Raw genomic sequence first — 14,350 nt, 5'->3', positions numbered from 1 at the left:
GGGCTTCCCTGGTGGCGCAGTGCTTGAGAGTCCATCTGCTGATGCAGGGCACAGGGGTTTGTGCCCCGGTCCAGGAAGATCCCACATACCACGGAGCGGCTTGGCCCGTGAGCCATGGCCGCTGAGCCTGCGTGTCTGGAGCCTGTGCTCTGCAACGGGAGAGGCCACAACAGTGAGAGGCCCACGTACCGCAAAAAAAAAAAAAAAAACTACCATGAGGTATCACTGGTCAGAATGAGCATCATCAGAAAATCTGCAAACAATAAATGCTGGAGAGGGTGTGGAGAAAAGGAAACCCTCTTGCACTGTTGGTGGGAATGTAAATTGATACAGCCACTGTGGAGAACAGTATGGAGGTTCCTTAAAAAACTAAAAATAGAACTACCATACGACCCAGAAGTCCCACTACTGGGCATATACCCTAAGAAAATCATAATTCAAAAAGACACATGCACCCCAATGTTCATTGTAGCACTATTTACAATAGCCAGGACGTGGAAACGACCTAAATGTCCATCGACAGATAAATGGATAAAGAAGATGTGGTCCATATATATAATGGAATATTACTCAGCCATAAAAAGAAATGAAATTGAGTCATTTGTAGAGATGTGGATGGACCTAGAGCCTGTCATACAGAGTGAAGTCAGAAGGAGAAAAACGAATATCGCATGTTAACACATATGTGTGGAATCTAGAAAAATGGTACAGATGAACCTATTTTCAGGGCAGGAATAGAAAGGCAGACATAGAGAACGGACATGTGGACACAGTGGGGCAAGGAGGGGTGGGATGAATTGAGAGATTAGGTTTGACATAAATACACTACCATGTGTAAAATAGATAGCTAGTGGGAACCTGCTGTATAGCACAGGGAGCTCAGCTCGGTGCTCTGTGATGGCCTAGTTGGGTGGGATGTGGAGGGAGGGAGGTCCAAGAGGGAGGGGATGTGTGTATGCATATGGCTGATTCACTTCGCTCTGCAGCAGAAACTAACACAACATTGTAAAGTAATTATTGTCTAATAATAAATAAAAAAATGTTTTGGAACTAGATAAAGGTGGAGATTGTACAACATTGTGAATATACTAAATGCCACTGAATTATTCACTTTAAAATGGTTAATTTTATGTTATGTGGATTATATCAGTAAAATGGAAACATTAAAAATATTATTTTTCAATCCTGATAAATCTTCTTATCAAAATCAGAATAGCATAATACTTTCTTTCAATGACTGAAAAACTATCCCAGAGTCATGCATAATGATGAAAGATGTACAATGAATTCAGGAGGAAAGTCAGGTTGTTCTTAAACATCATTATTATTCGACAGTGATTGAGAAATGGTAGTAAGTACTTTTGGATAAGAAAATAAACAAAAGTTGTAAATGTGGGAAATCCAGATATTTTCTGTATTTTCTTTTTCTGCAGATGATGTCTATCTGAAAAACCCAAGAGAATCAACCCAAAAAACTGTTGAAAATGATAGGAAATTCTAGTATTTTGGCTGCTTTTAAGATAGACTGAAATCAGTGGATAGAAAAACCAGTTAGTTTAGTTGGGAAATATTATAGGTCTTAGATCCTGGCAGAATGTGGATTAAGCTAACACAGTAATACTCCCAATACAAATATCTAGAAATGCTGACTGTATTTTCAAACAAACTTTTCTCTTAAACCGTAGCTGAGCTTTCGATAAAGACAGATCTCCAGTTACCAGAAATTAAGAGGGAATTTGAGAGCAAGGCAGAAATCACACTAGCAGCCTAAGAGGGAAACGGTTTGTGAGCTAGAGCCTTTGGTTTTAACATCCATTCTGAAGGTCCTGGACTCATAAAAAGTAGAGAATTAGAACTGAGAACCCAGCATGGAACAGAACCTTCAGTGGGCTTTACAAGCAGTGAAATAGAGAACTAGAAGGAAAAGCCAAAAAAAACACAACAAAAACAAAAAAGGAAGCATTCCTCTACCCAGAACTTGGGTGAGAAAAGGAATCTCCCAGGAAAAATTGAAACCATGGATTTGGACTTGATGTGCTAAAACCTGCATGATGTAAGAATCTTCAAATTAATATACAGTAGGTCTTAGGCTACTAAACATCTGCGGTACCTTTTAGAAGCAAATGTAAAACTACTCCACAATGTAGAATGCATGAAATTTCCCTACAAAAATTGAGCTTCACTAGAGGTGAGCTTACAGTTTTTTTAAAGTTTTAAATCATATGTGGAAATGATCAACAGAGACAGTAAAGGATTATACAATAAAGATTAACAAGAGGATTAACACTCTAAGAACTTGAAATAATAGGCTATAGAGGAGACTATAAAATGTGTATATATAAAATTATTAGAAACCAAAAAATGAATTCAAACCATAGGAAAAAAATAAAACAGTGAAAAAAGGAATGGGCAGATTTGACAAAGAATCAAATCTTACCTTCTAAAAATGAAAAACACTATTACTGAAATTGAACTTAGTAAATAGATTAAATAGTGAATTAGAGCTGGCTGAAAAGGCAATTGGTAAACTGGAAAATAAATTCGATGAAGTTACCCAGAATGCAGCACAAGAGAAAATATGAAAAAGAGGTTAAGAAACGTGGATGAACAAATTTAAAAGTCCAATGACACTAGCAGACCTAATGGAAGCTCCAGGAAGAGAGAGGAGGATGAATTCATTCAGAGCAGTGTTTGAATCCTCAGATTGAAGAAGCAAATGGGATAAATAAAAATTAGTCTAATACATCTACATCCAAGTGATTTTTGACAAGTGTGCAAAGTTCATTCAATGGAGAAAAAAATTGTCTTGTCACCCAGTGGTTCTGGGACATCTGGATTTCCATATGAAAGAGTGAAGTTGGATTTCTGCCTCAGACTATGTAAAAAATTAACTCAGTGAATCAGTGACCTAAATATAAGAGTAAAAACCATAAAACTCTTAGAAGAAAACATAGGGGTAAATCTTCATGGCTTTGGATCTGGCAGTGGAGTCCTTAGCATGAGCAGCAAAAGAAAAGAGATAATTTTTTGTTGTTGTTTGTTTATTTTTGGCTGCTTTGGGTCTTTGTTGCTGTGCGTGGGCTTTCTGTAGTTGCGGCAAGCGAGGCTACTCTTCATTGTGGTGCGTGGGCTTCTCATTGCAGTGGCTTCTCTTGTTGTGGAGCACAAGCTTTAGGGTGCACAGGCTTCGGTAGTTGTGGTGCACGGGCTTCAGTAATTGTGGCTCGCGGGCTCTAGAGCACAGGCTCAGTAGTTGTGGCACACAGGCTTAGTTGCTCTGTGGCATGTGGGATCTTCCTGGACCAGGGCTCGAACCTGTGTCCCCTGCATTGGCAGGTGGATTCTTAACCACTGAGCCACCAGGGAAGCCCAAGATAGATAAACTGAACTTCATCAAAATTGAAAAATTTTATGCATCAAAGGACGTTTTCTTTTGAAGAAAGAAAGTGAAAAGGCAACCCAAAGAACAGCAGAAAATATTTGGAGATCATATATCTAAAGAGTAAAACCCAATTTTTAAAATAGGCAAAGGATGTGACTAGGCATTTCTCTAAAGAAGATATACAAATGGCCAATTAGCATATGAAAAGATAGGTGCTCAATATTATTAGTCATTAGGGGCATGCAAATCAAAATCACGAGATATGCTTCACACGTATTAGGTTGGTATAATTTTTTTTTAAAAGGAAAATAAAGTGCTGATAAGCATATAGAAAAATTGAAGCTCTCATACATTTTGATGGGAATGTAAAATGGTGCAACACTATGGAAAACGGACAGTTCCTCACAAAGCTAAACATATAATTACCCAGTAATTCTACTCCTAGGCATATACCCAAAGAATTGAAAGCAGGGATTCAAACAGATACTTATATGTCAGCATTCATTGCAGCATTATTCATAATAACCAAAAGGTGGAAACAACCCAGGTGTTTTGTCAATAGGTGAATGGATGAACAAAATGTGGTATATACATAGAATGGAATATTATTCCACCATTAAAAGGAATGAAGTTTTGATATGTGCTACAACATGGATGAACCTTGAAAACATTATGCTAAGTGAAATAAGCTGTACATGAAAGGACAAATATTGTGATTCCACTTATATGACATATCTAAAATAGGCAATTTCATAGAGACAGGAAGTTGATTAGAGATTACCAGGAGCTGAAGGAAGGGAGAACTTGGGAGTCACTGCTTAATGTTTTCAGCGTTTGTGTTTGGAGTGATGAAAAAGTTCAGGAAATAGGTAGTGGTAATGGTTGTACAACATCGTGAATATAATAAATACCACTGAACTATACACTTAATAGTTTAAATGGCAACTTTTTTGGCAAATTTTATGTTATATGTATTTCACCACAATTTAAAAAAATTAATTGATGACTCAGTGGTGCACGTTGAGTGAATTGTATGGTACATGAATTATATCTCAATCTAAAAAAAAAAGTCTGTTTCCTAGACACGTGAATGAAACTGTAGATATCAAAGACTAAGAAAATCTTGAAAGCAACCAGAGAGGGAAAGACAAATTATAAACAAATAAAAATATAATGAGTTTACACACCTATCAAGAATGGTCAAAATCCAGAACACTGACAACATCAAATGCTGGTTAAAACGTGGAGCAACAGGAACTGTAATTCATTGCTGGTGGGAATGCAAATGGGACAGCCACTTTAGAAGACTTTAGGAGAAGTTTTCTCATAAAACTAAATGTACAGTTACCATATGACCCAGCAATCACACTCAAACCAAATGAGTTGAAAACTTATGTCCACACAAAAACCTGCACACGGATGTTTATAGCCACTTTATTCATAATTGCCAAACTTGGAAGCAACAAAGATGTCTGTCAGCAGGTGAATGGATAAATAAACTGTGATATGTTCACACAATGGAATATATGAAAAGACATGGGGAACCTTAAATGCATATTACTAGTGAAGGAAGCCAGTCTGGAAAGGCTACATACTGTATGATTCCAACTCCATGACAGTTCTGGAGAAGGCCAAACTATGGAGACAGTAAAAAGATCAGTGCTTGCCAGCGTTTAGGGGAGAAGAAGAGATGAATAGGAGGAACACAGAGGATTTTTAGGGCGGTGAAACTATTCTGTATGATACTACAATGGTGAATACATGTCATTATACATTTGTTAAAATCCATAGAATTTACAGCACCAAAAGTAAAACCTAATATAGACTGTGGATAAACTATAGGTTTGTTGATTGTAACAAATGTACCACTCTGGTGTGGAATGTGATAGTGGGGGAAGCTGGGGGGGTGGTGCAGAGGGTATATGGGAACTCTGTACTTTTCTGCTCAGTTTTCCTGTGAACCTAAAACTGCTCTAAAAACTAAAGTCTTTTAAAAGAATATATATACACAAATATATACATAAATAATGGGTGTAAAGCCAGTTCACAGTAGCAACAAAAATTATTAAATACTTATTAATCTAGAAAATGTGTATTTGAAGCCTACCTTAAAACTTCAGAGACATAAAAGACTTGAATAAATAGTATTAGATGGAATGGGTCAATATTATGTCAGTTTTTCTCAAATTAACCAGTGAATTTAAGGTAATCTTAATTAAAATCCCAAAGGTTTTATTTGTCAGCAACTGAACAAAATTACTACAAAGTTGATCCCAAAGAATAAACATGGGAAATAACCAGGAAAATTCTGTGGGATAAAAATTAGCGAAAGTGATTATGCCAAAGCAGTTGTTAACATAATGATCAAAATAGCAGCTTGTGCCAAAATAGAAAGAAATATTGGTACAGCAAAATAGAAAATTCAGGATAATGTAATTTTTAAAAATACATATTTGGCATTGAGTCAGTGATCAAGGATAGAGAATAAATTAAAAAACAAAATAACAAATTTTAAAAAATTGATAGTATATGTGGCAAGGTACCCAGAATGAGATGTCAGAATTTCTTAAAATGTTAGAACAGCAATGCTGAGAGCTCAATTGCTGAGATTTTACTCTTTCCCAGTACTTGATTTTCTTTACTTATTGGACCAAGAAATTAAGAATATATTATTAGGCTTTGAAGAAAGCCAAATATCAACAGAACATGAAGGAATATTTTCTAGAGCCGAATTCAAAGAATTATTTAAATGGCCATTCATCACTGTCTCCAAGCTGAAAAATACAACTTTCCAGGATTTGAGTGTAATATGTAGTATATCACTGTAGCATCTGACTGAATGATGAAAAGCAGTCTTCAGTGACAAAGTATTCTATTATTTCTGGGTGTGAGCTCAATCTCAACATCTAGAACGAGTTCACAGAGTCACCAAACACTTGACATTTCTGACAGCCTATAATTTTGAATTAAAATTTTTCTAATCTAGACAAGAAAAAGGAACAGAAGGTAGCCAAATTGGGAGGGAAGAGGTAAAATTGTCATTATATGCAGATGACATGATACTTTATATACAAAACCCTAAAGACTCCACATAGAAACTATTAGAACTGATAAATGAGTTCAGCAAGGTAGCACAATGCATGATTAACATACAGAAATCTTTTCCATTTCTTTACACTAACAACAAAATATCAGAAAGTGAAAGTTAAAAAAAAAATCCCGTTTAAAATTGCATCAAAAAAGAAAATACCTGGGAATAAACATGACCAAGGAGATGAAAAATTTATATGCTGAGAACTATAAAACATTGATGAAGGAAATAGAAGACAATTCAAAGAAATGGAAAGATATCCCATGCTCTTGGATTGAAAGAATTAATATTGTTAAAATGGCCATACTACCCAAAGCAATCTACAGATTTAATGTGATCCCTATCAAACTACCCATGACTTTTTCACAGAACTGGAACACATACTCCTAAAATTTATATGGAACCACAAAAGACCCGGGATTGCTAAAGCAATCCTGAGGAAAAAGAACAAAGCTGGAGGCACAACCCCACCCCCCAACTTCAGACAATGCTACAAAGCTACAGTAATCAAAATAATGTGGTATTGGCATGAAATCAGACATACGGATCAGTGGAACAGAATAGAGAGCCCAGAAATAAACGCACACACCTATGGTCAATTAATCTTCGACAAAGGAAGCAAGAATACACATTGGAGAAAAGTTAGTCTCTTCAGCAAGTGGTGTTGGGAAAGCTGGACAGCTGCATGTAAGTCAATGAAATTAGAACACTCCCTCACACCATATGCAAAAATAAACCCAAAATGGCTTAAAGACTTAAATACAAGACATGACACCATAAAACTCCTAGAAGAGAACATAGGCAAAACATCCTCTGACATAAGTCGTAGTAATATTCTCTTAGATCAGTCTCCCAAGGCAAAAGAAATAAAAGCAAAAGTAAACAAATGGGACTTAAACTTAGAAGCTTTTGCACAGCAAAGGAAACCATAGACAAAATGAAAAGACAACCTATGGGCTGGGAGAAAATATTTGCAAACGATGTGATCAACAAGGGCTTAATTTCCAAAATATACAAACAGTTCATACACATCAATATCAGAAAACAAACAACCCAATCAAAAGATGAGCAGAAGACCTAAATAGACATTACTCCAAAGAAGACATACAGATAGCCAACAGGCACATGAAAAGATGCTCGACATTGCTGATTATTAGAGAAATGCAGATCAAAACTACCATGAGGTATCACCTCACACCAGTCAGAATGGCCATCATCAAAAAGTCTACAAATAATAAATGCTGGCGAGGGTGTGGAGAAAAGGGAACCCTCCTACACTGTTGGTGTTAATGTAAATTGGTACAGCCACTATGGAGAACAGTATGGACGTTCCTTAAAAAACTAAAAATACAGTTACCATATGATCTAGCAATCCCACCCTGGGCATATATCTGGAGAAAACTGTAATTCAAAAAGATACGTGCAGGGACTTCCCTGGTGGTCTAGTGGTTAACCACTCCGTGCTTCCACTGCAGGGGCACAAGTTCTGTCCCTGGTTGGGGAACTAAGATCCCATATGCTGCATGGCATGGCCAAAAAAAAAAAAAAAAACAAAAAGATACATACACCCCAGTGTTCATAGCAGCACTATTTACAATAGCCAAGACATGGAAGCAACCTAAGTATCCATCGACAGATGAATGGATACGGTGATGTGATATATACATACAATGGAATATTACTCAGCCATAAGAAAGAATGAAATAATGCCATTTGCAGCAACATGGATGGACCCAGAGATTTTCATGCTAAGTGAAGAAGTCAGACAGGGAAAGACAAATATTATATGATATCACTTAGATGTGGAATCTAAAAAAACGATACAAATGAACTTATTCACAAAACAGACTCACAGACATAGAAAATGTACTTACAGTTACCAGATGGTAAAGGGGAAGGGAGGGATAAATTAGGAGTTTGGAATTAACAGATGCACACTACTATGTATAAAATAGATAACCAACAAGGACCTACTGTATAGCACAGGGAACTATTCAATATCTTGTAATAACCTGTAATGGAAAAGAATCTGAAAAGGAATATATATATAATATATATTATATATAACTGAATATATATATTATTTGATTCACTTAAAAGTGAGCATTCTTGCTGCTTTGTATAATGTTTATTCAAAATTATAGCTGTTACAATTCTTTAATGTCCTTAGTCTATATGATCTTTATGATCGATACCTCAGGTATTTTGCTACCTAAAGTCCAACAGTTTCCTAAATTGATTTTAATATGTTGGTTTTATGCATTTATTCAGTATTGGAAAGATAGGGGTAAAAATGAAAAATTCAGTATATGAACATTATAGGACTGTCCTGGGTCAGGCTGCTTGGGTTTGAGCATTCACTAGCTGAATGGTTTTGGGCAAGTTACTTAAACTCTCCATGCCTGTGTTTCGTAGGGCACTGGTTATTGTGCCCATGAATTACTACTGTTTCATCTTCATCCAGGGCCAAATGGTGGGAGATTCGGCGGGGGGGAAGTAGAAAGGGGGGTGGAGGTGTTGGCCCACCTTCCTGGAATCACAGTCTCTTTAAACAGAGGACAGCCGCCTTTTCTCAGAGGTGTGTGGCTCTTGCAGGTTTCCCTTGCTGCTACCACAGACACCACCACGGAATTTCCTGGGGACTGGGATGTGAAAGTTCAAAAAAAGATAAATAAAAGGGAGGGGGATTCCTATACTCTCTGAGGATAAGGAGTTACCTTACCTGGTCCTTGGGCCAGAGCTAGAGTGCTTTTCCCAGAGTTCTGTCTGTGCCATAGCACTCACTTGGATATCTGGCTGTGTAAAGTTCAGGCTGGAGGTACCAAAGGGGAGGAGGGGCAGGGAAGGTAAACTCCCTGCCAGTTCAGAAATACCTTGAATTCTGGTATTCTTCTCTGATTCATCTTATACTCTTTACAGAGAACTCAAATAGGTGCTTCCATGTATTCTGTTCTGGTTTTATGGTTTCATTCAGAGGGTGGGACAGGGTAATGTATGTCTACTCCATCTTACCCAGAACCAGACTCTAAATTTCCTTTTAAGAGAGAGCACTTGTGATATTGCCATCATCCTTTGTGCTTTCTAACCCAAGACTATTCCCATACTAAGGTACAATTTGAATAATATTACTACCTTGCAAAAACAAACCAAAAAAAGCTTTATTAGCTCTCCATTGCCTCTAGGATTAAGTACAGACTCATTTCAGTGTTCAAATTCCCCAGCTGCATATACCTCATATTCTTGCCAGACAGGAATATTTGCTGATATATAGTTATTCTATTCTACACCTATAGCTTTTGTTAAATTCTACCTGCCTAAAATAGGTTCCCAACCTTTCCAATACAGCTTCTTCAAGTTCTGCACATCTTCTAAAGCTCAGATGCACTCACTACCTTCTTAAAATTTTAGTTTTCTGCCCTGTTCTTATGTGCTTCCCATAAAAGGAGTATGTGATCTCTTCAGCCCTTGAGTAACTGTTTTTTATTTGTACCTTTTCAACACACACACACACACACACACACACACACACACACACACACACACACTTTGTTTTAGGACTATTTTTATGTTTAGAGATATAGTAACTGTGTCTAGCATAGGCTGTTATGCCTCAGATCCAATAGATTCAGGTAACATTTAGTGCTTATCATGTACTTTTTCGCCTACTCCTCTATAACAGCTCTTGGAGACCTTTATTCTAAATCTCAGTCACATGAGGACACTGAGGATAAGTAAAGTGACATTACCTTAACTCTTCTATAATGGCTGTGAGTTTCTTGAGTGCAGGAATTTTAATATTCAGTTTTCTACCGTGTAATATCTACTGTATAGTAGCTACTCAGTAAACAGCAATAGCTGTAACTTTTCTCTTCTTTCTACAGTACCTTGGGCATGTAGAAGTTGATGAATCAAGAGGAATGCACATCTGTGAAGATGCTGTAAAAAGATTGAAAGCTGTATGTATTTGATGGTTGCCAGTGTTGATCTATATGCTGTAAATATTTTCTCAAAAGATTTTGCTCAGTAAATTTTAGTGACCCACTATCCAGTAAGAACAGTATTTCTCTTAAGGCAAAATATGTGGGCTCATTAATAAAGAGCATTTCACGTTGTCCATCCAAAGGTGTAAGTTACAATGACCAACTTCTTCAATTTAGGCCAGACATTATCTAAAAGATACTTTTAATTCAGAACCCATATTAAGCAAGTGGTATGAATTCTTATAGATGAATAATATTCTAAAACCAGGATAAAACTATTACAGTTAGTCTTTTAACCTAACTGTGACAACTGGTTTATAAATTACTGATTTTAACTCTATAAGAAACAGCTTTCCAGGAAAAAGTGTAAAATAGAGATATCTGTGTTGACAGCAGGTGAGGTTTACATTTTGGGGAGACTTAATTATCATTACTGCTACTCCCCAGTTTCCTTCTCTATACTCCTCTAACATAAACAATGTATTTCCCTGCCTTTTGCACAAACTTCAGCATACTTGAAATGGAGAGTCCTTTTCCAGGATAAATAATGTCTGTTTTGCCTATTATGCCATAGAACACATCCCAGGCACATGCCTGTGTATTTAATAAAAGGAGAGAATGAGTTCAGAGTTCATAAAGGTTAAGATTAAAGTGTTAACTTCATATTTTGGGTAGGTTTGAAGAATGTTTCTTAAATTCTGACAGCCCTCTTCACAACCTTCTCTCCAATGTGTGGCCTTTCCCCCCTTTGCTGTGAAAGCTTTAAGCATTACTTCTGCATGCCCTTGCCCCAGAACAGCATTAAATACTTGTTGCTTTGGGTTTGCTGGTATGGTGGGCTGCCACAAGTTTGGCTACTAATGAGTGCTTTTTTTTCCCCTCAATTTGCTTAATCAAAACTTTTCTGCTTCTTGGTACATTCTATATGACCTCTTACATACAGTTCCTCAATATAAAAGATACAAAGTCAAGGAAGCAACCAACTCAGAGAAGTGGATTATGTTTTCAAACAAATGTCTGAATCTATTATAGAAAGGAGAGGAGGAGAAAAATAACTGATTATGGTATGCAAAAAACTAAAAAACAAAACAATATATAGACACACATACATACCCTTTACTGCAGATTTTGGTCATTTAAATTCTTAAATGTTTGAAGCCCTTCTTAGTCTATCTGTGCTCTCCATTTAATCATCATTAATGTTAAAGGGACTTTATATAATAATTTATAGACTTGCCGTGTCCACGTAAATATAGTCCCCAGTTAAATACAGCCTCAGATAATGCAGTTTTCCAGGAAATTTAAATTCAATCTCTTATTTAACAAAATAATTCTAAGTTCAGTAATAGAATAAGATTTTCTAAGAACATTTTAAAAAGTAATGCAATGATTTACCCTACTAGTCATTAAACATCATAATGCTAATAACTGAAAACAACAGATGAAATCAGTGAATAGACTAGATAGACCTGAAACAAACCTTAAATAGTTATTAAAATCTTAGAGCCTACATAAACTTAACATTTGGAAGGTCACTGTGGAATGAGCCTTTGGAAAGTCTTAATTCAGCATATGGCTTCATGTTTACTCTCTAAATAAGGAAAAACTAGGGATGGTTTAAGTTTGCCCAGAAGATAATTAAGAAGTGGTATTTAGTTGTTTAATGAGCAGTCAGTCCTCTTCACTGTCTAGTTTTCTTTAACCTGCTTTTAATTAGAAACCTCTCTTTATTACATAGGTAGTATATGTTCATTCTGTAAAATACAAATGAACAAAAACAGTACATAAAATCTCTTGCAGTCCCAGAGATAGCCACTATTCACTGTCTATTTTTATTTTTATTTATTTATTTATTTTTAATAAGGGCAGAGTGCCTGCCTCTATTTATCTATCTATCTATCTATCTATCTATCTGTCCATTTATTTATTTATTTATGGCTGCGTTGGGTCTTCATTGCTGTGCCTGGGCCCTCTCTAGTTGCGGCGAGCAGGGGCTATTCTTCGTTGTGGTGCGTGGGCTTCTCGTTGCAGTGGCTTCTCTTGTTGCAGAACGTGGGCTCTAGGTGCACAGGCTTCCATAGTTGTGGCATGCGGGCTCTAGAGCACAGGCTCAGTAGTTGTGGCGCACGGGCTTAGTTGCTCCGCGGCATGTGGGATCTTCCCATACCAGGGCTCGAACCTGTGTCCCCTGCATTGGCAGGCGGATTGTTAACCACTGAGCCACCAGGGAAGCCGTCTAGTTTTAAAACTCATTGTTCAGTTGAGTGAATTTTTTTATTTTACCTTTTGGTTTTAACCAAGGAAATTGTAAACTATAAGCATGGTTATTTGAGATACAGGACTTATTTAAATAATAAAATTATCGAAAAAATAAGTTTTTATTTTTACTAGAAATCAGAACCAAATTGCTGTTTGAAAAATTATATCTATGCCTGGAACAGTGTCTGGCACATAGTAGCCACTCAAAAAATATTTCTGGAATAAATATACAGAAAACAATTCAGTCCTCAATATGGGGTCAAATTGAATTTTGTAATAACCATCATAACAATGTTATATTTAATGTTTAAAGTTTATGAAACCCTTTTGCATATCTCTTAAAAATCCTTATTTCCCCATGGTCTTTTACAACTAAAATGAAATTATGCATATTTGGATTGCTTTTCTGGACATACTTAAACTTTTGAACTTTGAAGGAAGATTGACCACTTCTGAACTTTTGATTCAAGAAGTTCTTTAAAATTTTTCAGACTAACCCTACCCAGGAGACTTGGAGCAAGTGTTGTATAATAATTTTGCACAGGCAAACAAGTATTTTTAAAAATAAGATTGAATTTTTGGGAGACTAGTGCCAATTTCCTATTTATTATACTCACTGGAACTTCCCCTTCTATTAATACCCTTTCTGATGCTGTATGAAAAAGGCTGCAGAAAGTTGGAAGTCTTCAGATGTTGTTCATCTCAGATCATGTTAGTCCACAAAAATTCATGCTTTTTGTCTTCTTTTCATATTTTTACTATACAGAATTTTCTAGATGCCTTTTTCCCTTCTTTTAGCGAACATTCATCTAACAAACATGTATAATCTACTGTGCCAGATGCTTATATTGTGCCAAAAGCTATGTGTCTGGAGATGTTTGTTTATTTTCATAGATGATAAATATTCCTCTTATCGTTTCAAATAAATGGAAGCAAATGTAAAAATGTACAGACCTACAGATTAAAGAAGAAATAGCATGTCTGGAACAAGTTTGAATGCCAGAAAAGTTTTAAAATTTAAAGAATTATGTAGCTCAGATGTACCAGTTAAATAGGAAAACAAACATCTTAAACCTATCACTCAAATGATCTTTGAACTAAAAGTGTAACATTCTAGCGCTTTTTAAATTTGTGCGGGCTTGAAGAAGCAGGATAATTTGCAAGTTTTTTTTTTTCCTTCCAAGTAGTCCCTTACAATTTAGGATTACTTTAACTTCAGTTAGAAGTTATCAGCATACTTAATATTTTCAAATGAAAAGATATTGTAACTAAACAACATATGCTTCTCAGAGCATAAATATGTTTAAATTTTTTTTACTTTATATGCATAAAGTTAGTTACAGTTATTTGCCATTCATTTACTTTGTGGCGTAATTTTACCAGTTAGCCACTTAGGGACTTAGATTGTATAGGATAAATGACAGAAATGACTATTGCCCATTTTCATTGCCTTAATGCAGAGTTAGTTGCAGGGGGAGGAGTACTGTCATTTATCAATCTATTTTGTAAAAAGTGTATTGGACCTTTGGTTATCTTGCTTGATACTGGTGCAAGATGCCTTTCCTTTTAAAATGTCTTTTCTTCCCATTGTCTCTGTGTTTCTCCCTCTCTGTCTTGGTTTTAGACTAGTTTCATTAC

The 14,350-nt window shown here is 36.1% G+C and overlaps 1 protein-coding gene across 9 annotated transcripts in view; it reads left to right on the top strand.

The window, feature by feature from the left end:
- LOC113622945 (protein numb homolog) overlaps nt 1-14,350 on the top strand; it is a 235,092-nt gene that overhangs the window by 186,314 nt on the left and 34,428 nt on the right. For all 9 annotated transcript variants that reach the window (XM_027111712.1, XM_027111714.1, XM_027111709.1 and 6 more), the window contains one exon: nt 10,355-10,429. In XM_027111712.1, coding sequence (XP_026967513.1) covers nt 10,355-10,429 — 75 coding nt within the window. The remainder of the gene's footprint in view (nt 1-10,354; nt 10,430-14,350) is intronic.

This window comes from Aethalodelphis obliquidens, unplaced genomic scaffold (genome assembly GCF_003676395.1).
Source record: "Aethalodelphis obliquidens isolate GAN/ISIS:26980383/991018 unplaced genomic scaffold, ASM367639v1 scaffold10, whole genome shotgun sequence".
Lineage (NCBI taxonomy): Eukaryota > Metazoa > Chordata > Mammalia > Artiodactyla > Delphinidae > Aethalodelphis > Aethalodelphis obliquidens.
This window is presented reverse-complemented; position numbering and strand designations above follow the sequence as displayed.